Source organism: Choloepus didactylus, chromosome 1 (genome assembly GCF_015220235.1).
Source record: "Choloepus didactylus isolate mChoDid1 chromosome 1, mChoDid1.pri, whole genome shotgun sequence".
NCBI classification, from domain to species: domain Eukaryota; kingdom Metazoa; phylum Chordata; class Mammalia; order Pilosa; family Megalonychidae; genus Choloepus; species Choloepus didactylus.
The window spans coordinates 74143851-74169492 of NC_051307.1; the positions used below are offsets into that span (position 1 = coordinate 74143851).

General features: G+C 37.5%; 1 protein-coding gene across 1 annotated transcript in view; it reads right to left on the minus strand.

The window, feature by feature from the left end:
• The window catches only part of MORC1 (MORC family CW-type zinc finger 1), a 192173-nt gene that overhangs the window by 8740 nt on the left and 157791 nt on the right, over positions 1 to 25642 (minus strand). The window contains 5 exon segments of the mRNA XM_037812224.1: positions 5091 to 5144; positions 6633 to 6720; positions 11417 to 11563; positions 15608 to 15674; positions 17740 to 17809. Coding sequence (XP_037668152.1) covers positions 5091 to 5144; positions 6633 to 6720; positions 11417 to 11563; positions 15608 to 15674; positions 17740 to 17809 — 426 coding nt within the window.

Below are 25642 nucleotides of genomic sequence, written 5' to 3' on the forward strand. Positions count from 1 at the left end.
AAACAAAATAAAGCAAAGCAATGGGAAAAACAAATTATCTTGAAATAATTTAATTCCTGCCATACCAAAAGAAAATTAATGAAAAATAGTCACACCTGAGCATTCCCATATCATTAAGATCACCCTCAATGTCTTGTCTATTAAAGCTATCAGCTGTGATTCAAGGCACAAATATTAAGATCAGGAGACGTTCAAAGATACTAACTGAATGCTGCTGGGATAAAAAAATCAATAAAAGACGATTCCTAACCAAGGAGTCTATAATCTAGTTGAGGAAAAAATAAAATACAAGAAACCAATACATCTGATGGATATAGTAGGAACAAGTTCACAGAAATGTTGCTATATTAGGTAACTTTCTTGGGGTAAAGTAGGAACAGGTTGGAAGTTAAGCAGTTATCTTAGGTTAGTTGTCTTTTTCTTACTCCCTTGTTATGGTCTCTTTGAAATGTTCTTTTATTGTATTTTTTTTTTTTTTACATTTTTTTTCATACAGTTGATTTAAAAAAGAAAGGAAAGTTAAAAAAAAAAAAAAAGAAAGAAAAACAAGGAAAAAAATATGTAGTGCCCCCTTGAGGAGCCTGTGGAGAATGCAGGGGTATTGGTCTACCCCACCTCGATGGTTGCTAACATGACCACAGACATAGGGAACTGGTGGTTTGATGGGTTGAGCCCTCTACCATAGGTTTTATCCTTGGGAAGACGGTTGCTGCAAAGGAGAGGCTAGGCCTCCCTATAACTGTGCCTAAGAGCCCCCTCCCGAATGTCTCTTTGTTGCTCAGATGTGGCCCTCTCTCTCTAGCTAAGCCAACTTGAAAGGTGAAATCACTGCCCTCCCCCCATGTGGGATCAGACACCCAGGGGAGTGAATCTCCCTGGCAACGTGGAATATGACTCCCAGGGAGGAATGTAGATCTGGCATCGTGGGACGGAGAACATCTTCTTGACCAAAAGGGGGATGTGAAAGGAAATGAAATAAGCTTCAGTGGCAGAGAGATTCCAAAAGGAGCCGAGAGGTCACTCTGGTGGGCACTCTTACGCACACTTTAGACAACCCTTTTTAGGTTCTAAAGAATTGGGGTAGCTGGTGGTGGATACCTGGAGCTGTCAAACTGCAGCCCAGGACCCATGAATCTCGAGGACGGTTGTATAAAAATGTAGCTTATGAGGGGTGACAAGGGGATTGGGAAAGCCATAAGGACCACACTCCACTTTGTCTAGTTTATGGATGGATGAGTAGAAAAATAGGGGAAGGAAACAAACAGACAAAGGTACCCAGTGTTCTTTTTTACTTCAATTGCTCCTTTTCACTCTAATTATTATTCTTGTTATTCTTGTGTGTGTGCTAATGAAGGTGTCAGGGATTGATTTGGGTGATGAATGTACAGCTATGTAATGGTACTGTGAACAATCGAAAGTACGATTTGTTTTGTATGACTGCGTGGTATATGAATATATCTCAATAAAATGAAGATTAAAAAAAAAAAGACATAATGCTGAGCAAAATAAGACAGGCACAAAAAGAGAGATATTGTATGTTACCACTAATGTGAATTCTGTGAAAAATGTACAATGTTTTATACTGTAGAATGTAGGGGACCTAGAGATACCAATTAGTGGAGGGGGAATGATAATCTAATAAGAACAGATAAACTATGGAGGGTAATCTCAATGTTATGGGAATGCTCAGGAATGATTATGGTTTGTAAACTTTCTTGGATATAGTAAGATCATGTTGGAAGCAATAGAGTTATTTTAGGTTTTTTTTTCTCTTATTCCTTTGTTTTCTTAGGGGTGTTAATTTTCTTGGGGTATGGTAGGAACATGTTGGAAGCAATGTAGTTATTTTAGATTATTTGTTTTTCTTACTCCTCTGTTTGGACATGGTTTATTAATTTTCTTGGGGTATGGTAGGAACATATTGGAAGCAAAGTAGTTATTTTAGGTTATTTGTTTTCCTTAATCCATTGCTTTGTTTGAAATGTTGTGGGGTTTTTTTGGTTGTTGTTTGCCTGTTTGTTTTTAATTTTTTGATAAACAAAGTTAAAAAATTGAAAAAAATCAGTAGAAAAATGGGAGTAAAAACTAAATGACAAATAGGGTGGGATGGGGGGATGGTTTGGGTATTCTCTTTTCACTTTTATTTTTTATTCTTATTCTGATTCTTTCTGATGTAAGGAAAATGTTCAGAAATGGATTGTGGTGATGAACGCATAGCTATATGATCATACTGTGAACAGTTGATTGTATACCGTGGATGACTGTATGGCTTGTGAATATATTTCAATAAAACTGAATTAAAAAAAAAAAATTATTGGGGACCCTAAAAAAAAAAAAATAAAGCTATCAGCTGTGATTCAAGGCACAAATATTAAGATCAGGAGACGTTCAAAGATACTAACTGAATGCTGCTGGGATAAAAAAATCAATAAAAGACGATTCCTAACCAAGGAGTCTATAATCTAGTTGAGGAAAAAATAAAATACAAGAAACCAATACATCTGATGGATATAGTAGGAACAAGTTCACAGAAATGTTGCTATATTAGGTAACTTTCTTGGGGTAAAGTAGGAACAGGTTGGAAGTTAAGCAGTTATCTTAGGTTAGTTGTCTATTTCTTACTCCCTTGTTATGGTCTCTTTGAAATGTTCTTTTATTGTATGTTTTTTTTTTTTTTTTTACATTTTTTTTTCATACAGTTGATTTAAAAAAGAAAGGAAAGTTAAAAAAAAAAAAAAAAAAGAAAGAAAAACAAGGAAAAAAATATGTAGTGCCCCCTTGAGGAGCCTGTGGAGAATGCAGGGGTATCGGTCTACCCCACCTCGATGGTTGCTAACATGACCACAGACATAGGGAACTGGTGGTTTGATGGGTTGAGCCCTCTACCATAGGTTTTATCCTTGGGAAGACGGTTGCTGCAAAGGAGAGGCTAGGCCTCCCTATAACTGTGCCTAAGAGCCCCCTCCCAAATGCCTCTTTGTTGCTCAGATGTGGCCCTCTCTCTCTAGCTAAGCCAACTTGAAAGGTGAAATCACTGCCCTCCCCCCATGTGGGATCAGACACCCAGGGGAGTGAATCTCCCTGGCAACGTGGAATATGACTCCCAGGGAGGAATGTAGACCTGGCATCGTGGGATGGAGAACATCTTCTTGACCAAAAGGGGGATGTGAAAGGAAATGAAATAAGCTTCAGTGGCAGAGAGATTCCAAAAGGAGCCGAGAGGTCACTCTGGTGGGAACTCTTACGCACACTGTAGACAACCCTTTTTAGGTTCTAAAGAATTGGGGTAGCTGGTGGTGGATACCTGAAACTATCAAACTACAAACCAGAACCCATGAATCTCGAAGACAGTTGTATAAAAATGCAGCTTATGAGGGGTGACAATGGGATTGGGAAAGCCATAAGGACCACACTCCACTTTGTCTAGTTTATGGATGGATGAGTAGAAAAATAGGGGAAGGAAACAAACAGACAAAGGTACCCAGTGTTCTTTTTTACTTCAATTGTTCTTTTTCACTTTAATTATTATTCTTGTTATTTTTGTGTGTGTGCTAATGAAGGTGTCAGGGATTGATTTAGGTGATGAATGTACAACTATGTAATGGTACTGTGAACAATCGAATGTATGATTTCTTTTGTATAACTGTGTGGTATGTGAATATATCTCAATAAAATGAAGATAAAAAAATTCAAAAAAAAAAAAAAAAGAAACCAATACAGTAATAAGGCAGAAATTTTAATAAATGCTTTAAAGTTCTCTCAGAACATAGAGGTCGAGATTAAGTCCACATGGAGAGAACGAGGAGGGCTTCATATAGCATTGATCAGACTCTTGATAGGATGGGCAAGATTTCAAGAGGCCAATTGTGGATGGGGTGGGGGGCAAAGGAGAATTCTGGAGGCAGCAGGGACCAAGGCAAAAGGCAGGCCAGTGTAGGCAGGTTTGAGCAACTCTGGGAGGTCCATTTTGGGTACAGCAGATGACTTGGTGGAGGAAAGAATAAAAGATGGTGTTTGGGTTCAGATTCAGATGATGCAGGACCACGAATGCTGTCATGAATCATCTTGATATTATTATATAATCATAATTATGAAAACCTCCGATGTACTCACGGTAAGGTAAAGTGACTGTAGTGGGTTGAACTGTGTCCTCCCCAAACTGTTCAAGTTCTAAAATCCAGTACCCGTGAATGTGCACCTCTTGTGTTTTTATTTATTAAAAGTACACACCTTCAAGCAAGTTACATACATTTGTCCCTACATGGATTTCAAGAAAACATTTGAAAATTTTTTATAACTGAAAGCTACCAATCATTCAGGAAGTCCTTAGGAGCAGGCAGTTCCACTGTTAGCAAAGTTGTAATTCCAAATCTTCCATGTTTTGCTGCAACATCTCAGTTCCACCTGGAACTTAGGGTCTCATGACTATTTACCTTGCTTTGATTTTTTGAAGCTTCCTGCCTGAACAGTAAGAGGATTCTACTCATCATCTATGTTAACACTGTTCACCCTGAATAAACAGTTATCTTATTCAGTCTGGCCTCCAAGACTCAACATCCTAGATGCAAAATACTAATAGTAGTAATCTTGGGATGGCTTGGGACTATGGATGATTTTGTAAAAATTCCTTTCACTTTCTTATGTCAGCATTAATTACTTTTATAATTACCCTTATAATTGGAAAATCATAAAATTAAAAAAAAAACTTGATAGGATACTAAAAAACAAACAAGAGAGATATCAAATTTTCTGAAATAATTTGAGGCTTTAATCCACAAATGATTTCTGGTTTAGTTCAGTGTCTCAAGGAGTCTATGACTGTACTTATTAAAGACTGAATGTCATGTATCCTATTCATAATATAGTCTTACTCTAAGTGTTCCATAAGCTTTATGCAAGGGATACATTTGCATTTTACAATTCAAAAAGATACTGCCTTATGACACCTGATACGCCACACATTAATCTAAGTCTTGATAAGTGAATGCAAATTTGATTTCCTTCCAAACCTAACATTTGGAAAAGTACATTATTTCTCCTTCTTACAGGATCATTTAGAATATAAATGACTACATTGAATACAAACTTACCTGGTTGAAACACATTTTCAGCTTTTTGTTTATCTGTTCTGGGCACTGCTCCAACTGTATTCAAAAATTATAATAAATAAGATGTTAACTTTTAGAGGATGAGCTGTCTACAATAGGATTATAACATGAAAGTATCTAGCATAAATAAACACCAACAGCCTAGAACTGGTCAACATTAGTCCTGTGGGTCTTTTAAGCCTGGGTTTAATTAAATTAATTAACTAAATTATACCTTATCTAATTTCAAAAAGGATTAAGGCAACTTACATAAATACATAAACATAGTTTAAAAAATCCACAGATGAAAAATAAAATCAAGGTGAAGGAAAATTAAACGGTAAAATACTAAACACTCAAGGGGAGATATCAAGAAGGCAGCTGGAATCTGGATTTTTGAGACGGCAATATGGAGAAACAGACGAGGGAGTCACTGGCATATGGATCAGTGTTTAAAGCCAGACTACATGAGGTCACCTAGAAACAGTATTTAAGAGAGAGAAGAAAGTGGTCCAGCAATGAGCCCTCAGACCTGCCAACATTTAGAACCCAAATAGAAAAGGAGTTGACAGCAAAGAAGACAAGGAAAGAAGAGACAGGGAAGGAAGCAAGCAATGAGAAGAGTCACGTCATGGACACAAATGCAAGGAAAGTGCTTCAGGAAGGAAAAAGTGGTCAATTGGGCTGAAGTCTTCTGAGAGGTCAGAAAAGAAGTGATGACAAGATATGACAACATAGAGGTCATTGGAAATCACGACAAGAGTAGTGGAGTCAGAACAAGAGGGAAGGGGATGAGGCAAAAAAGCAGAAGCCATGATTACAGGTTAGAAAATGTAGGATTTCACCCCAGATAAGACCGAGACATGCGTCACCTCTGTCAGATTACTAATTTGATGCTCTTTTCACTGACAGTCTTTCCATGCTTGTCTATGGTTTCCACAGGCAGCCCTGGGCGTGAGGGAGACGAAGGCTCAGTCCTGGGCTCCTGCACTATGATGGGCTCTTCTCCAACTGCTATCAGCAGCTTTGCTTGGCCTCAGGCCTGCACACCTCCCTTGGCTTCACCACAGCCCTGCACCCCAGACAGCCAATCAAAGGTCTTCTTCCAAACATATACAGTACTGTTCTCGAGAGGAGACTTAGTAAATACAATTTTCTTCACATTTCCCAATGACGGTTTAATGATTCTTATAAGACTAGTGCTCAGGGTACCTGACATGACCTACCCGCCCTTCAACCCAGGTCCTCATAAAGGGTCGTTTCTAAGGTAGAGTATCTAAGGAATAGAAAGTTTGTTTTTGATGAGTGAGGGGGAAGACAGGGACTAGGTACAGTTTCTTTTGATGTCTGAAAAGCTTATGTAAACCTTGCCCACAGTGGTATCAAATGTGGCTTTAATTCTGAGTCATCGAATTGGTACAAAGATCCCAATCCACTTAAATCATTCTAGATCCTTTTAATGACAGCATTTTATATTATTCTTCCCTGGAGATTAAATTCATGCTATTCTGTCTTTCCCTCAGAGTTCCAAAAAAGTGAACTTACCTCAGAACTTGCCACAAGTTCTTCCAGAGATGTGTAGTCAAATTCTGATGGTAGCTGATACTCAGGAAAAAAATACAGAAGAATCTCCCTAGGAGTATAAGCACAGCAGAAATGGGAATACACTGGGACAAAAGACACGGCACTCACATGCCAGAGCCAACTCTGTCTGCTGGGTGTTAAACATCCTGACAAAGGTCAGCAATCGTGCCCCCAAATATTTTGTAACAGAAATAGAAAGCTTAGACTGGGAGGGGGAGGGGAGAAGTGGGTGTGGCTATAAAGGGACAACAGGTGGAAGCTTGGTGGTGATGGAAGTTCTAAATCTTGATTGTATCAATGTCAATGTTCTGATTGTGACACTGTTCTATAGTTTTACAAGATGTTAGAATTGGGAGAAACTGGGTAAAGGATGCATGGGATTTCTCTGAATTATTCCTTAAAAATGGGTGTGAATCTACAGTGACCTCAAAATAAAAAGTTAGGAGAAAAAAGATGTATAGTGTAGGTTCAAAAGGTCCAGCAATGCATACCAAACTGTCCAAGAAAACCCTGAACCTACTTGGGTGTTCTGCTGAGGAGAAGCCCTCTACAGAGAACTCAGCCACTGCAAAATGTCTGGGGGAAAACAGGCTAGATATGAGCTTATTGACTTTTTCCCTAAGAAAGCCAAAGGACTTATCAGGGCCTCCATGGGTACTCTTAGAAATCATACATGCACCCTGTTCTTTTAACAGTGGTGGCACTGCTCTTACAGGTGCTATATTTTGTCAGAAGGCAGAAGTGTCCCCGCCTCTCCATTGTGGCAGCTTCCTCTAGGATTAATCACCTAATGACACATATTTCATTCCTGGAAAGATTATGAAATCCAGCCACCATATCTAAAAAAGTGTATAGAGTGCTTTTAGGTTGAAGGGCTCCTAAGAGCCTCATATATATTCTCTATTTTCTTCATCATTATTGAAAGTGATTTGAAATTTGATAATACTCCATTATTTAGGGCCATCCAAAAAAGTTTAATAGTCTGGATCCAGGTTTAGATTACTTACTTTTACTTAAAACAATATTTGAAAATATTACAACAAATAAAACAATATTTGAAAATATTACAACATCCAGCAATACTACTCACTATTTTTTACATTAATTCCTTTCAATTTAATTAAAAGTATTCTTTCAATATCTAATATATTTTAGACGTAATGTGGGAAACCCAATCTATTCTCAGAAAGGTTTGGGTACTAAATAAGCTAATACATATAAAACAAAAAAAAATATATTAAGAGAGGAAGATGCCAAGCTGAGAACAATCGGGTAATGAAAATGGACAGTAAAAACTAAATTTTTAAATTAATTCGTTCAGTTACCATTAATTAAACAGAAGTGGCTTGACCCTACCTTGGTAATGTAGGAAAGGAAAAGGATTCTGCAATGTTCAAAGTGCACAAAGTGGAGGAAATAATCTAAAACTTTAAAAGATCTTTCATCTCTTTACCATATAAAAGATCTTTCATCTCTTTACCATATAATGCCCAAAGTAAATACGGTAAACCATTCTAACTGTAAAGAACATTGTGCCCGTCGCATAGTCCACAGTCAGCCAAAACCCTTATGCCTTCAGGAATTCAAATTCTAGTTAGTACAAGGAATAACATGTGGAACAGATATAATATAGTGCAGTGCAGGAAGAAAAACATTATAAAGAATACAAGAAATCTCTTTTCACTGGTAAAATGTGAGAACATACTACCTGTTGCTAAGGCAGAAGAGAAAATTGGCAAAACGAGGAGCTCATTTTGTTCCAGCTAAAGCCTGTGTTTTATAATTCTTTTGCTACTGAGTATTTTTTATAAAACCATCACCACAAAAAATTCAAGCTGGTACAGAAAAGAGCTGATATATTAATGCATTCAGCTTTCATAATGCTCAGCTGATAATATGATGATTTCAAGCACTAAAGATTCCATGTGTTTATTAGGAAAATGATTTCTGGGAAACTTTAATTTTCTCTCAATGACTAAAATACTTTAAAGTCTTAGTACACTCAATCACATGTAACTCATTAAATTAATAGAAATGTTACACTTTGATGCAGAACAAAAATTAGCAAAGTGAAAATAAAGAAAATGGTGAACTTGAAAAGGAAGGTTTATCTTACAGGGGGAAAAAAAAAAAAAAAACGCTAAGTAGCTGTACATCCAGGATCTGCTATAACACTCTCAGATAGGTTTCTCCAGGTCTCACCAGTGTGGATACTAAGGAAATACATATATTTTGGTGGATAAGAGAGTAGGATTCAAAACCAGAGAGCCTGGGCTTAAATCCCAGCCCTGGCCTTAGTAGCCGTTCAATTGTCTGTGTGACTTTCGGTGTGTTAGTGTGTTATTTGGTTTCTCTATGCTCCAGTTTCCTTATCCATAAAACAAAGATAAAGGTAATACTAACCTCAAAAGTTTTGTGTAAGTAAGAAACCAGCGTGAACAAAGCACTTGAACAAATGCTTAAAATATAATAAAGACTCAAAAATGATGGCTATTATGATTAACAAAGACTGGTTCACTTGTAGCAATATCCCAATCATTGGAAACGTGTGGCCTATGTGGTCATTTCCATGCATTTTTAATGACATTCACACATTTATACAGATACGTATAGGCAAATATATATAATATATAATTTACTGCATACAACCATGCCTTAGTGACCAAGGGACCCCTGAGTCACAGAAGCACTACGTAACACACCAGGATTCCAACTTCAAAGCTGAGTACTGGAAATATTACTGACAGAGGGTAAGAAACTACTTGGAAAATCCCATTCTTCAGGAACTATACCGTAGGCCCCGGCAGTATGTGACTAACACTCACCCAGATTATTGGACAAGTGGCCTTTTCCAACCTCATGATATCTGTTCAATACTGAGGTCTGATCTGCTTGGTTCCATTCCCAGGCTAGAGTAAGCCTGCCAATACCGCTGCTATTTGGTGGTCAGAATTTGGTGTTCAGGATTATAGCAGTCTGGCTTCATTTCTCTATCAATGACTTGTCTCTGAATCCCTAGTATCATTAGTGAAAAATGGGTCCTAATGCCAAGTTCAAGGTAGACCCACTGACATACAAGCAAGGGTGCTTCTTTCTTTTCCTGGAGCAGTACTGGTATTAGCAACGAGCTCAAGGACAGCAGGTGGGACCTTTATGCCCCAGGGAGCATAGTCCCCACAGCCCCGGATGCTGCAGAGGCTTCCATAAAGCCCAGGGCAGCTGCAGAGTTGAGTTCATGTCTTTCAGTGGTTGGCAGTCTCCTTTCACAAATCAAAGCCTGAGGCCTGAGTAGAGGCTGCAGCCCCCTCACCTCTACCATTAACCTGTTCTTCTCTTTCCACCTACCTCCTGTGGCTCCCTCTTTGCCAAGTCTCTTCTTCAGGAACATTTTGTCAGTCACTGATCAGAAAGTCAAGGTAACTGTCCTAAGAGAAAATACTTTTCCAGCTGGGGCATACTGTGTGTTTTTCATGGCCCTCCAGAGACCCTTGCCCTATGCAGGTCCCTCATGGTCTCTGAACCCCAACAAATCCAACTAGCTACACTAACTTAGGGGCGCTACTATTCCTGCCCACTAATATGACAGCTATTTCAAGGTGCTCTTCTGTAAACCAAATTTTGGGGGCTTGATCCCAAAGCCCTTGCCAGCCCCTCGTCATGAGTCCCTATTTGGAAAGTCCTTGAATCCTGGGCTTTGCCCCCTCCCTGTCTCCATTCTTTGAGAACTGGGCCACTATGCAGTAAAGGATTAACTCAGCAAACTGAAGTTGTCCACATTCTGCACACTACAAAGGAAGGGTTCATCCTTGCCCTGATCCTGAGAGAGAATTTCTAAGCCCTTGGGATATCCTGAAAAGAGTATCTTTGTTTCCTGGAGGACTTGGGCCACATCAGATAGTCTGTGCTAACAGTGTGATTTGTGGGGGGGGGCTTGGGCCAATGTGGTATCATATCCCTAGAGGAGCTGGAGACTGAAGGCTATCTCTATAGGTCATCAGCCATCTCTATATGACCAAGCTCCAACAGAGCTGGGGATCACGGCTCACGTGAGCTTTCATGCTTGGCAATACACTGTGTGTGTAGTCACACATCATTTCTGGCAGAATTAATTGCTATCTGCACGATGCCACTGGAAGCTCACAGGTGGTCTTTCCTGGACTCTGCCCCATCCACCTTTTTCTGTCGCTGATTTTAATCTGTATCCTGTGACTGTAATAAACCATAACAGTGAGTATAACTTTGCTGAATTCTATGAGTCCTTCTAATCACTGAACCTGAAGGTGATCTTATGGACCCCTAACTTTAGTCCCAGACATTTAATTCTTCAGATAACTACATCCACAACGTTAGCATTCTACACTGAACAAAATGATAAAACCCAGTTTCCCTCAGTAAGCTCAGTATCTAAAACTACAAAAAGAGACTTCATAAAAATCCATACGAATGTCCGAAGTGTCTTTTTTGAGGCAAAAAAAAAAAAAAAGAAACCCAAGTCAGTAAGAATTCTGTACTACATTCAGGTGAGGACTACCCTCCACCACATTGCCGGGCTATGTAACAAACGGCTGTTTGTCTTATTTCAAGAAGCATTTAACCCATGGTAATAGCTAACTCAGTGTACTTAGGAGACATGTCAAAAAGTCATTCTTCTGAATTTTCTCAATAATGTGAACACTCAATTAGCAATTGCCATTGCTTAGAAAGTTCAACAGAGCATGTGGAAATATGTTAGTAAATAGCCTTACCTTAAGCTAGACATCAGTTTTGTCACTGTGCCCCTGACAGATGTACTTTGAGAAGACTTTTTCAGAGAAGAAGCAACTTTACAATCCTCATTCACAGAAAAACTGGCTGTGTGTCCAGAAGTTGGCCTTAACCCTTCCATCAGCACACTGGGAAAAAACAAACCAAGGTTTAAAATTTTCAAGTAAGAATCATATTAGGTACTAATAAATTCAGAAATGTTACTACACAACAAAAGACAGTAAGGAAATAAATCTAATACTGAAAATTTGCATTTATTCAGTTATTTAAAATCAATTTTCAATTAGAGGAATTACTCTTTACCCCTGACAAATCTTGATTCAGTTCAACTTCATGTACCATGCCTCTTATTTTCCAAAAGAGGCTTTTAAACTAAAGTTCTACTTTAGCCTGGAAGAAGGTATGAACAGAAATAAAACACAAATTGGATGAACCCAGTTTAGAGGAATATTTGCTCAAGTCTGGAGGAAGAAGAGTGTTCTAGGTGAAGTGTAATCCTGGGGTGGAATCATCTAGGGTGTTCCAAGCAAAGCGAGAAGCCCAGGTTGTTGGGGTGGAGTGAGAGAGGAGAACAGGAAGAGAGATGAGGTGACAGACGTGGGGTGATCAGACCATGGGACCATGTGGCTGGGGTTTATTCTAAGTAAAACAGGCACCACCACAGAAGAGTTTCCTGAGTGGGAGGGAGGTGATCAGATTATGCTTTTGAAAGCCACTGGCTACAGCATGGAAAGTAACTCACAGTGAAGAAGAGTAAAACAGGGCAGTATGTTAATAAGACCCAAAGTTTTCAGTATTGTGGGAACAACAACAACAACAAAAACAGAAAACAAGTGGGCCAATATTGAAGATGAAGCTGGGCAGACAGATAGGCGCCAGATCATGCAGGACGTTGTTTGTGGGATAATAAGCAGATTTTTGTAATCCTTTTATGCTGACATCCATAAATTAAGATCACAGTTCTAGGGAGCTTTATATGTTTATAATGTATGGACCTTTTAAAAATTGGATAATGTTTTTTATCAAAGGGAATGTACTTCTACTGTTAACAATTTGACATTAATTATACTGTCTAACTTCAGCTAAGGTTTTTAAGATTAAGAACATTATATAAACTGTTGCTTAATTGTCTGTTGAAAAATACTTGGATAATGTCTGAAAGCTCATTAATTACACCGTTTGTGATGAAATTTTGTTAAGGAAGTACTTTTATCTTTTTTTTTTTTTTTTTTAATACCATTTTAGGGATGCTGGTAATTCATGCTGGGGGTGGGAGTGGGGTGGGTAGAGGATAAAATGCAATTTGGCAGAGCACAAGAGATATTTCTCTGAATCAGTTTCTTCTTCTGCCACAGATAACAGTACCTACTTCACAGAGTTGTGCTGATTAAATGAGATAGGCAAAACTTAGCTCAATGCCTAGAAATATTAAGTGTTCAGTAAATACTACCTAATTAATATTGTTATGATTTTCTTTATCATCACTGTCACTAGTAATGAATTTGACACGTTCCTTCCATTAAGATTGTTTTAGTTTGGATTATAGTTCTAACTTTGCATTTATGGTGCAATAGAGTTTAGAAAACAAACACACACATACCCATAACCTCATAAAAACCTAAAAGTAATACGTGAAATAATCCATGCAAAAAAAAGGGGGGGCTTTTAATTAATTTTTGGGTGAATTTCAAATTTTAACTCAAGTTTTAATAAATAACTCAAGGTTAAAGCATTTTCCATAAGAAGGCCTAGCAACAGAATTGGGGGAAAATTACCATATCTTTCATTCAATGATTCAGCTACGAGTCAGGTGTCATCTGGACACCAGGGACACAGTGGAGAGCAAGAAGCTCCCTGCTCTTGTGGAGCGAGTTACCTTCTAGTGGGAAATATAGAGAATGCACAAGCTAGAATGTAAAACAGTAAAAGAAATAGATGCATGAATGAGAAATATTCAAATTGCAAGTTCCCTGAGGAAAAAAAATAAAAGGATAATTTGACGATGTAACTTGCTCAGAGACAGCGTTGGGTAATTTGAATACAGCAGTCAGGAAAGACCTCTCTGAGGCTCAGACATGAAAAAGACAAGATCTGCCACCTGCCCTTAATGAGATTATATGCAATGGGAGGACAGATATTCAAACAGACAACTGACTGTGAAGCGCTGCTCACCCATGTGTCACTGAGACCCTGCACAATGTCAGAACATGGTTGGTATTTAACAAATGATTACTGAAACTGAATTTATTACAACGTAATCTGATCATGGCAACAATGGCTCTATGATACATGAGTTTGCCTGGGACAGTCAGGAGGAGGCAAAAAAAAAAAAAAAAAAAAAAAAACCAGAAATGAGATGTGAAGAATGAAAGGATATTAGACTGGTGTACAACCTGCAGAGGGCATTCAAGCAAGGAAGTAGTGTGGATCAAGAGATGGAAATATGTGATTAAACAAAAGTATAAGTAATTTGGAAACTCTGGAAAGCAAAGTGGAGACTAAAGAGAGAGGCAGGAGGTACATCTGGGAAGGGGCTTCATGCTATGCTAAAGAGTTTGTAATTTACTTCAAAAAAAATTTTATATCCAGAGTATATAAAGAATTCCTACAACTCAACAACAAAACGACAAACTCAATTATCAAGCAGGCCAAGGATCTGAACACACATTTCTCTAAAGAAGATATACAAATGGCCAATAAGCATATGAAAATGTGCTCAACATCAATAGCCATTAGAGAAATGTAAATCAAAACCACAATGGGATACCACTTCACATCAACTAGGATGACTGTTATTTAAAAAAGAAAAAGGTAAGTGTTGACAACAATGCAGAGAAATGGGAACACTCATATTGTGGGTAGGAATGTAAAATTGTGTAGCCACTGTGGAAAACAGTTTTGCAATTCCTCAGAAAGTTAAACATAAAATTACCATATGACCCAGCAATTCCACTTCTAGGTAACTACCCCAAAGAAGTGAAAGCAGGGACTTGAAAAGTTATTCATACATCGGTATTCATAGCAGCATTATTTACAACAGCTAAAAGGTGGCAGCAACCCAGGTGTCCATTAACAGATGAATGCATAAATTTGTGGTATATACAAACAATGGAATATTATTCAACTGTAAAGAAGGAATGAAGTGCTGATATATGTGACAACATGGATGAACTCTGAAGACATCATGTTGAGTGAAATAAGCCAGATACAATGGACAAATATTGTATGATTTCTTTTATATGAAATACCTAGAATATGCAAATTCATAGAGACAGAAAACAGAATAGTGGTTACCAGGGGTGAGGGTAGGGGTATTGGGGATTTATTGCTTAATGGGTATGAGTTTCTGTTTTGGATGATGAATATATTCTGGCAACTGCTCACCTAAAAAAGGTTAAAGTTAATTTTGTGTTATGTATATTTTACCAAAGTTTTTAAAATGTGAAAAAAAAAAAAAAAAAGGGAGCTATGAAAGGCTTTTGAGTAGAGGAGTGAAAGGGTTAGGTTTAATTATTAGAGTGACTATTCTGGCAGCAAGTGTGGGAAAATGAAAGCTCTTCTCTGTTTTTCCCTTGCCCTAAATTCAGCATACTCCTCTGTAAAGGGTATAGGATTTGGATTCAGATTTCAAAGAAACTGGGTCTGAATGCCTTGAAAGAAGCTTAGGTAGGTTTATGAGTAGGAATAAGAGTTTGCTTCCCTGAAAACAATTTTACTGGGTATCCAAAATATTCCACTGATTTTATTTTTAAAATGACAAGAGTCTCATGTCAAGAAAATTCTAACATACAATGATAATTATAATTGCATATACATATGACAATAAGATAATGAGTCATTCAGAAAATCACTTGAAGATTTCATAGTCACACCTTATATCTGTAACATTTTCAGTTCTCTGACTCTATTACAGTAATTTGAATTAGTTATTTGCTGTGAGTAGGAAGTTAAATCTGCTGCATTTCATTATCTCAAAATCCCCACAAAAGGAAATGAAAATGTTTGGGAGAGAAAGATAAGAAATACAGCGTATTCTATTCTGTTTATCATCTTTGCAGTCCTGTGCCTTTGTTACTATTATTTTCTTTCTTCTTGTATTTAAACATTGATAATTAACTTTTCAACAGTATAACTGCACTTACTTGGACTTTGTGTAATTGCAGAACACTCACCTTTCCCAGTTAGATAATGAAGAGTTTTTCTTTATTTCTGGAGCAACATCGCACAGCTCCTGTTTTTCTTCAAAAGAACACAGACAAAATGAAGACAATAACTTTTGATGATCAGACAATAAACTGAACAGAAGACATGTTAGCAGTTCATTAACTAGCTATATGTAATTTGCCCCTGCATTCGCAATCCATTTGTAAAATTGCACCAATATGTTCTTAAGGCAATATATAATCATCATTTTGAAAAGTGTATGCAGTGTATGTAATAGCCCAAGAGTAACTGTTAACTTACACTGTGGTTTTTTTTTAACTAATGTTTATTGCCTGCTATTGTGTACAGAATTGATTGCTCAGGACTAAGATCCCCTGCTCTCCTCGGCCTCTGCCCAGACAACCACCCATTTCCTCCCTAGTATCCCACCCACTTCCATTTTGGGTTTCAATTCAAAGACGTTCTGACAGTTATGAATAAAAACATGTGTCTCCAGTCGAGAGTTGAATTTTAAAGCCGGAAGAGAATTGGAGTCAGTTGGACCTCTCACTTAGTGAATCTCTGAATTGTAGGTTCAGAGAGGCTAGTGATTTGTTTAAGGTCACACAGTGAAGCAGAAACACTTTGATCCCTTTGGATCAAAGCAATGAGTCAATGTGTCCTTTTTCTGTCTATCTTTAGAATTTTTGGTGGTATCTGTCCACCAAGATATTTTTCCACCAAGTAAATCTTTGCCAAGAAGTTTAGGGTCATTGAAGGTCAGGTGGAACAGACCAGCAGCAAGGAAAGTTTTAATGGTGGTTACATGGCTGAGGAACTGCCTGGTTCCTTTAGGGAAACAGAAAAGAGAATGGACAGCGAGAGGTTTTCCAAACATACTGCCAGTACCACTAGTTTAACTCACTGACAGGAATACAAAATTAAATTTTTAACCTAACATCCAACTGATCTGTAATTAAAGAAATTTGAAAGCATTTCCCAATTTGTTGCTGCCAAACCCAGGAAGAGGATGTGAAATTAAATATTAATTCTAGGATCAAAATTGTATTAACCATTTTATTACAATTTGAAAACCCAACCCAGATCAGATTTGGAGGCACAGTTAATAGTTTGAACCTTCTGTAAAGGATTTGTTTTAAAATTAGACTCTAAAGCAACTCTAATTGTAGAATTGCAATTCATCCTAAGATATAAAAGGAAAAATGTGACTTCTTAAGGACCTGTCTAATGGGCTCAAATATAAAGTTGTAAATGAATAACTGATTAGGTTACCTAAGCAACAAAGTATGAAAGAAGGAAGACTTTAAAACCAAGAGTGAACACAAAATGGTGGTATGGGCCTCCCAGAAAGGGATTGGGAATGATGAAATCAAAATGAGCTAAGACTTACTACGGAGAGTAAGAAAGACTTTAAAAATTATTTTAGAACAAGACAATGACAAAGAAAATAATGGACTTGTTGCTGGAGTCGAATAGTGTAATATTAAAATAGAGAACAGAATAATATAATAAAAGAATTAGAGTAATAACAATAAATGAATGTTAAGAAAATAAAATTCTTTGAGTCCAATTTGTTTCCAGCTTCTCTATCCGAAACTGTCTTTGAATTGACTATTATAAGATGGCAACTTTATGATTTATATAAATTCAAGTCTCTCACCTGAGATAAATTACATCCCATGGATATAAAGTAACTAATAAATGAGTTTGTTGATCTGAGAGGAATCATGAAAAGTGAGAAAGGGATAAAAAGATTTAAAATAAGGAAATGTCATTATGATTTTCAAAATAGATTCTGTAATTTATAGACCTGTTCTCAATCTTTGGCAAAATTCTGAAATAGAATTCAAGGTGGAGAGTGGCATAACTCTACTTTTGGGAATATCAGGCAGCATGGCAGTGTTGGGGACACTATTTTCAGGCAGGAAGCAACTTTCTGCCCCTTCAAAACACACGAGGTTGGCAACTCATCCTCTCCCCACTTCCCCTGCCATTTCTGGAAAACAAATTTTTTTTTTTAAATCCAAATTGCTGACCAACTTCTGTTCTATATCTCAGGCTTTTATGTAAGCCTTTTTGTAGATATCTCAAACATTACAGCTAATATAGGTAAATGGAATTATTTATTTTTCTTTTTTACCTTTGTTCATAAGAAGAACTTCCTTTTTTTCTTGCTTCAATGAAACATCAGTGTCGCTTTTATCTGAAATCTAAAAAGTAAGCTCTTTATTTAAAGATGCACAAAAACATAGGGCATATTATAGAGTAGAAAACAAGACCTTGAGCAGCAGTGTCCAGGTCAGATGTGAGAGTTCCTAACAGCAGCAAAGATTGTGCACATGTTAAGAAGGGAGAGAATCTGCAAATGTAGAAAATTATATTTCATATGCATCTCAAGGATGATTGTCATAATAAACATCATATTTATTTCTATTGTTTCTTTAAAGGGATTTATATATTTCCACCAACATTTGTGCAGATATTTTAAAAATCCATATCTTACCTGGATGTAATGTTTCTAACAAATGAGTCAAGTATTTGATTCAGCAGGAGCAATCATCAAGCCTCAATTGTTTTGAGGAGGCTAATCTCACTCCTGGTGGCTGCACAGCAGACGGGGTACATGAGGTCAGCAACAGTGAAATTAGAATCTTGGGAAGGTGGTGGCTTGGGGCCCAAAGCATGATGGGTAAGAATATGGGGATTGGGTTGGGATGCTCATCTGTGAGGTGGGGGATGGGGCACTTGATCTTCTGAAAATAATTCCAGGGAAGCTGCCAAAAGGGGCTGCAGAGCCTTAATGTGTTGAATGCAGGAACCAGGAAGTTGGTGGCATCTGGAAGTGAGGGGATGTGTTTGTGATGCTGAGGGGGTAGGTGGGGAAGTGGGAGCATGGACTGCATCATTTGGAAGCAATGTCTGTCATCATTTTGGGAATCCTGTCAGATCCATTTTACTAGGCTCACACACAACAAACTTACATTTTGGGAACGGAGTTCTTTAGATCTAAGACTGAGTGTGTGTGTGTGTGTGTGTGTGTGTGTGTATCTTTCAGGAAAGCAGGACCAGAGTGTCTTTATGTGTTTTGTAAGTCTGCGAGGAGGTGGGGAAACAGGAAACAGGAAATAAACAAGAGAAAAATGGAGAAGGCAGGGAGGCAAAAGCTCTTGTCTGCTCCTTGATCTGGAAGCCCTGAACACATACTGGACCCCCACCCCCACCCCTTCTTTCACCTGTGGAGCTGATGGTGTCTGAAGCTTACCCATTATGTATCCTTCACCTTTCATGCCCTCTCTAACCGGCTAAACACAGTGTGGAGAGGAGGTCCAACCCTCTTTTTCTCCCCTCTCAGGAAACAAAGGCATATTTTTACATGGTATTCTGGAAACAGTGCTCTGTGAAGAAGCAGGTTAAATAGGCACACTTGTAACCTAGCAACAAAATAACTGGGTGGCTGTCCCTCATTGCCATTTTCTATTTTACCCAAATTAAGAGAAATAGAAACTTTGTGGGCAGGGAAAATGGAATACAACTGATTCTAAGCTACTTCTTCCCATTTCAAAACATGTGTATACTTACACTGTAAACAAGTGCATGCTGTTATAAGTGGCTGAAATCTACATATTTTTTATTTTTTCATGTTGAAAAACTCCTGAAAGTGACTTTAAAATGTATGCCTTATTTCTAATGTAACATAAAATTTAACGTTTTCTTCTGATGTGCTGATATATAAGGAAAATCCACCTGATACTTTGATATTAAGTTTCTCAATTTTTGGACTACTTTTTGATCCATTTATAAGCAGCATAGACTATTTTCCACTACAGTTAACAGCAACCACAAAATAAGCTTATGAGAGGAATGATTTAATGCCCTTAGTTACAACCACTTTGTTATGATCTTTGATGATCCTCTTCAGGATGTGTTAATTTCTTTTGGTAACTACTCCTTATGAGGAATATCAAACAAAGATGAAAGTATCCAAATTAACGAAAATGACAGCACTTCCAGCAGAGAACACTTGTTATTAACAAAGCCTTTATGATATTAAATAATTTTGCATTTTATTGTTTAGTTATCTGCTTTGAACTCTGCCTTGTTGGGGCTATTTCTATTAGGATTGGATATGCCCTCCCAAACCCAAAATGTTACCTGTACAAGGCTTTAGCATTTCTACTGCAGGGGAGAATCATTTTCTTTTCTTTCCTTTTCCTTTTATTTATTTTTTAGATTGAAAGCATAGAAATTTTGAAAAGATTTTGGATAAACAATTTGCAGTCTACAAGATAATTCTGTTTAAAGAAAATTGTGTAAATACCTGATTTCATAGGATGCTGCCTTCTATTACAATGCAGCTGTAGCTTTAAAAGGTCTGAAATTTTTCCAGCCGAGACAAGAAGTGACACAGTTCTCCTTTTGATGACACTATTTGTATATTTGATACTATTTACAAAGATCTTTCACATATGTTGATTCCTATTATTTTAGAAATGCTTTAATCTCTAAGGCTTAACTGTGTTTAGGGATATATCTTTTCTAAGATTTCACCTAAATCAAGAAACAGATAACTCCCACACATTAAATGAGATTATAGTTAAGTCTTAACATGGGGCTTAAGGCACCTTAATTAAAATTATGTTAAAGATGAGCAGGGTGTGATTTGCCAGTTTCCAAATTTACATGCTCAATTTTGTAAAGTTACCTATTTAAGAGGATAAATAAATCATAAATAAGTTAGAGAGGAAAAAAAGAACATACCAGAGGCAGCTGTATAATGCCTTTCTAATTCAATTGTTGTTGAGTAAGCTTAATGAGTGGATGATACAACTTTATTTGGCTTCTTTCCTTCCATTCCTTTGCCTTCCATCCCAAATTTATTATTATCAAGGACCCCTAAAAGATAGACTAGTAAATATCTTCTTGCCAAATGGAAGGGCCCTTTCTGTTTTCACTCTGCCATAGTTAACACATGGGCTAGACCTCTCCCCTGCATTCATTCATTTATTCAATAAAATTACTGAGTTCCTAGAGAGGATCAGGCACTGCTACAGTGAACAGTACAAAGTCCTTTCCTTTATGGAGCTTATTTTCTAGTGGGGAAGAGAAGGATATTAAATAGATAAATAAATAAATAAATAAATAAATAGAAAGATAAATGTGTAACATAATATTATGTAATATAGTTCTTTAAAGAAAAATAACACAAGTAAAAGTGAGAGTCATATAAAGTCCTGCATAATATGACCCATAACTTTCATTTCTCCACTCGAGCTACTTTTCCATGAACATGCCAGGCACAATTTGTGGCTTCCTGTTGACTGTCTGGTTTGTTCCCACAAATTTCCAGTCTTTGCTTAAGCCTCACCTATACTGGCCATTCTTTATAAAACTGCAGCTCATCTCCACCAAACTCACACACCCATACTAGCACCATTACCGTCCCCTGCTTTATTTATTTGCAGCCTACAAGATAACTCTGTTTAAAGAAAATTGTGTAAATACCTGATTTCATAGAATGCTGCTTTCTATTACAATGCAGTTGTAGCTTTAAAAGGTCTTTATTTTCAAAACATACAATGTAATTTTACTTATTTATCTTGTTATTGTCTGATTCCCCAACCTGAATGGAAGTACCATGAAGGCAGGGAGTATTGTCTGTTTCTTCCTGCTGTATCCTCAATGTCTAAGGTGTTCAATAAGTACTCATAGAATGAATCAAGTGAAAAAGTAAGCCATGAAAATACATATGTAGTGGGCAGCAGGGAGTCCAGGCAGTGGGAACAACAAGAGAAAAGGCTGTGAAGCAAAAACCGGCCCAGAAAGGTGAGGGTGTCTAGAGAGTAGCGAGAGAAGGGTGAGTGGTGAGGAGCAAGATCTCAAAGGAGGCTGGGTCAGGTCATCCAGGGCCTTGAAGGCCTTAGCAAGAACCCCAAATTTTGTTCTAAGTGTCATAAGAAAGCTTTGGAAGGTCTTTGGGCAGCAGAATGGTGCACTCAGATTTATATTTTAAGAGGAATACACGGAATTTTCAACTGTGGGGGCCAAGAGAAGCAGTGAGATGATTTATAAGGCACTGCTATAGCTCTGGTGAGAGACAATGGTGAGTTAGCCACAGTGGAAGCTATGTGGGTATAGAATGGGGTATATGTTTAACGGTTGATTCAGCAAGATTGGCTGATGGGGTACAAAAGAAGAGAGGAATTCAGATGACTTCCAGATTTCAGACTGAGTAACTGTGAATGGGGGTGACATTTACTGCGATGAGAAGTAAGAAGTTATTCCTCTTTAAACTCCCCCCCCCCCCCCCACTTTCTAGAACCTTCTGTGATCCAGCTCTCTTCCTTGGTCATTTGCACTTTTTCTGTCTACTTTCAAGCCCTTCATAAACCATAAAATTTCAAGGGCTAAACTATCCCTTTTATGCAAATGATGACTTCATTAACAAGCTCACCCCTAACATTTCACCTTCTGGTCCATTTTCAGTTGACTTCAGGACACTCACTCTTGAGAATCTTATTGAAACTTTCAATACTCCGTCCAGTCATTACTTCCTTTCCAACCACTCCTCTAGTCAACATTCCTGTTTCTGTTTCTGCTACCATTTTTGTTCCAGGTTGCCATCCCAAAATTGCTTTCAGTGTTTAGTTTTCCATCTTCCTTACTAAGTCTTGCTTTTTTCCTTCAAAATGTTTCAAGTTTTCCTTGTCTTTTATATTACAATTCTCATTAAGTAGCATCCTATTTGGTTTCTTTGTCTTACTTTCCTATTTTTCCAGTCCAAATCCCTTATCACAATCCAATTAAATTTTTAAACAAAATCTCCATGATTAAGCCTTCCCACAGGTGCTGAGTGCTTACTGCCTCCTACACTTTACCTGGCTTCACCTCTTCTCAATGTGATCCTAAATTATCCAGACATAATCTTAGTGTTTCCTAACAAACAGCTGCTGTTATAATCAAACAGTTCTCTTTAGAATTCCCTGTCAGCACCATATATACTTCTGGCTCCACACCTTTGCCCATGCAGGTCTCTTTATTTGGAATGTCTTCTCTCCTCCTGTCCTTTCTTGTAAGTTTTACCCTTTAGGCAAGTCTAACTTCTTACAAAATGGTTTTTTTTTTTTTGGTTACTCCAACACATACTGATTTCTTCCTTCCTCTGAACAACATTAACAGTAAGTCATATAGAGTTTATTATTGTTAATAGGCAAGCACCTTGTGTATGTAACCGAGAAAGACTGGGATTCTGTAGCAGCTGTGATTCTTGCCATGACATTTCAAAGTAGAACTCAGAACCTGGATTCATCTCTTTAAAACAAATCAACTCTACAAAGCATTAATAAATAATACAGATTTTGCTGAAGATTGTGTTGGGAAATGGAGGAAATTATTCCATATGGCAAAAACTCAATTTTAAATTATTGTTAAACATTTTTATTTCACTTCAGCCTTTTTGGCTTCTAGGATTATCCCCAGGGTCACTTTCTAGTTCTCTCTTTTCTTCCACAAAGCAATTTTACTCTCTCAGTTTTCATTCTTTACTCCCATGTCCATTAATTCTCATAGCAACTTCGAGAGTAGGTACCATTATTATCTCCATTTTATAGATAAGAAAACAGAAGATGAAAAGTTGATATGAGTAATGAGTGGCACGTTGATCTGTATATGAACTTGGGTCTGTCTGTCTGAATGCAGAGCCTGCTTTCTTTGCATAACTCAGTGCTACCTCATGGTTTTGTAAAGTTGTCTTCCAATTTTCCTGCTCCTTGAGGGAAAAGATGATATATTTTCTTTGTTTTGGTGTCCCTTATAATCTCTAACATGGTTCTGTTCAATAAATTTGTCTTGATTAATTCATGTATTATTATCGGTGGTATACAGGCTGGAACTTGGATATTAAGCCCCAATGGGATCTTCTTTTAGGTCAGGGGCTGTGTCACATGCTTTTGAGTCTGTCTAATAAGTCTGCTGGCAAGTGATGAATGATGCCACAGCAGGTGTATACGGACAATTTTTCCTCTGAAGCCCTTAGATCAGCTCTGCCTTTATTTTGGTTTGTATCTAGTAAAGAGGCAGGTTCTACCCATGAAATTTCAGATACTATTAACAACAATCACAGGGTTATACAGGCTCCTACAGAGTCAATGATAGCATCAATACTAGGAAAGTCAACTGAGAATAGCCTGCTTTTGAAACAAAGGCAACTTTAGTGATGTGGAAACATATTACTGCAATACCAATGCAGTTTAGCATAAAAACTTCAGTTGGGAGTCAGAAAAAGTGATGTGTTGTTCAGGATTGGCTGCTGGTGATCCTTGGTCCTTGGCTTTTCAGTCACATGATAATGCACATGATGGCCTCTCTCAGCTTCTCTTTCCATCTGTCTTTCACTCTTCCTGAAAAGGACTCCAGTAATCCAGATTAAAGGCCAACCTAAGTCAGTGGGGACACTGACATAATTGAAGTAACATCTTGAAGACATCTCACAGTGGGTCCACACTCACCAGAATGCAGACCAAGACCAAGAACATATCCAAACATATACATAATTCATTCCACCACAGATAGTATGGTTTCTGGTTACTGAAAAGACAGGTCTAATCTAACCTTAATAGAAACACACCATAGATATTCTTTCACTGTTTCGTCAATCTGGAGCTGGCACTGATATTTGGAGCAATAACTGAAAGACTATTATAAAATATGTAGAAACAAGTGCCAGTATGTAGGAAAGAGATAAAGGTTGCTTCATATTAGAGTCAGAATATTGACACAGTGCCACTTTGGGGTGTGTGCTCCATCAAGGTGAATAAAAGCATGCACCTGTGTAATAAGAAGTTAGTACTTTTGTCGCTCTAACTTTAGTCCAACCAATTATTCTAACTCAGCTTCCCTAACTTACTGTTAGTATTGGTAATTTTATTCTCTGTGTTCCTGAATTTTGCAGTTTTCTTCAGACTGATCGTTTGCTTTACCGACCATCTATCATAGTCTGCCTAACCTAATTTTCCCAGTTGCCTTTCAGAACTGGTCCTCTGTGATGACAGGTCCACATAGTCACTCTTGAATCTCCTCTGGTGACATAACTTGAATGGGCTACTTACCTCTTTGATAGGATGGCTGGTCATTTAGTTCCATTGTTTCATTTTCATTTTTACACTCCTAGTGAGCATGGTGTAGGGACATTAGATCAGATAGCATCACTTTTGAGGGGCACTCATAATACCAAATACATTCCTACTCTTGGGTGGCATGGAGCTCACATGCCAAATTTTTGCCTTTATTAAAGTTTCACTGCCAGTTTATCACATATCAGTGTGCAGGAATATTTACTGGAACTTAGACAAACCATTAATTACAACAGTACCACATGGCACTGCTCCAGGTATACCCAAACTATCTCAACTTTTACTTAGACATTGATTCTCCTGACAGAGGCAGGCATATCTACAGGAGTTGCTATATATAGTATCACGTCATCTGCAAATAGTGAAAGTTTCACTTCTTCCTTTCAAATTTGGAGGTCTTTTATTTCTTTCTCTTGTTTAATTACTCTAGCTAGAACATCCAATACAATATTGAAGAACAGTGGTGACAGTGGGAATCCTTGTCTTATACCTGATCTTAAAGGGAAAGCTGTTAGCCTTTCACCATTGAGTTTATGTCATTAGCTGTGGGCTTTTCATATACGCCCTTTATCATGTTGAGGACATTTCCTTCTATTTCTAGTTTTCTAAGTGTTTTCATCACAAAGGGATGCTGGATTTTGTAAAATGCCTCTTCTGCATCAATTGAAATGAACATGTGTTTATTTTTTTCCTTTATTCTGTTAATGTGATATATTACATTACTTGATTTAATTATGCTGAATTACCCTTGCATACTTGAGATAAATCCCACTTGATCGCAGTGTAAAATTCTTTTGATATGCTGTTGGATTTGGTTTGCTAGTATTTTGTTGAGGATTTTTGCATCTATATTCATAAGAGATATTTGTCTGTAATTTTCTTTTCTTGTGGTATCTTTATCTGGCTTTGGTATAA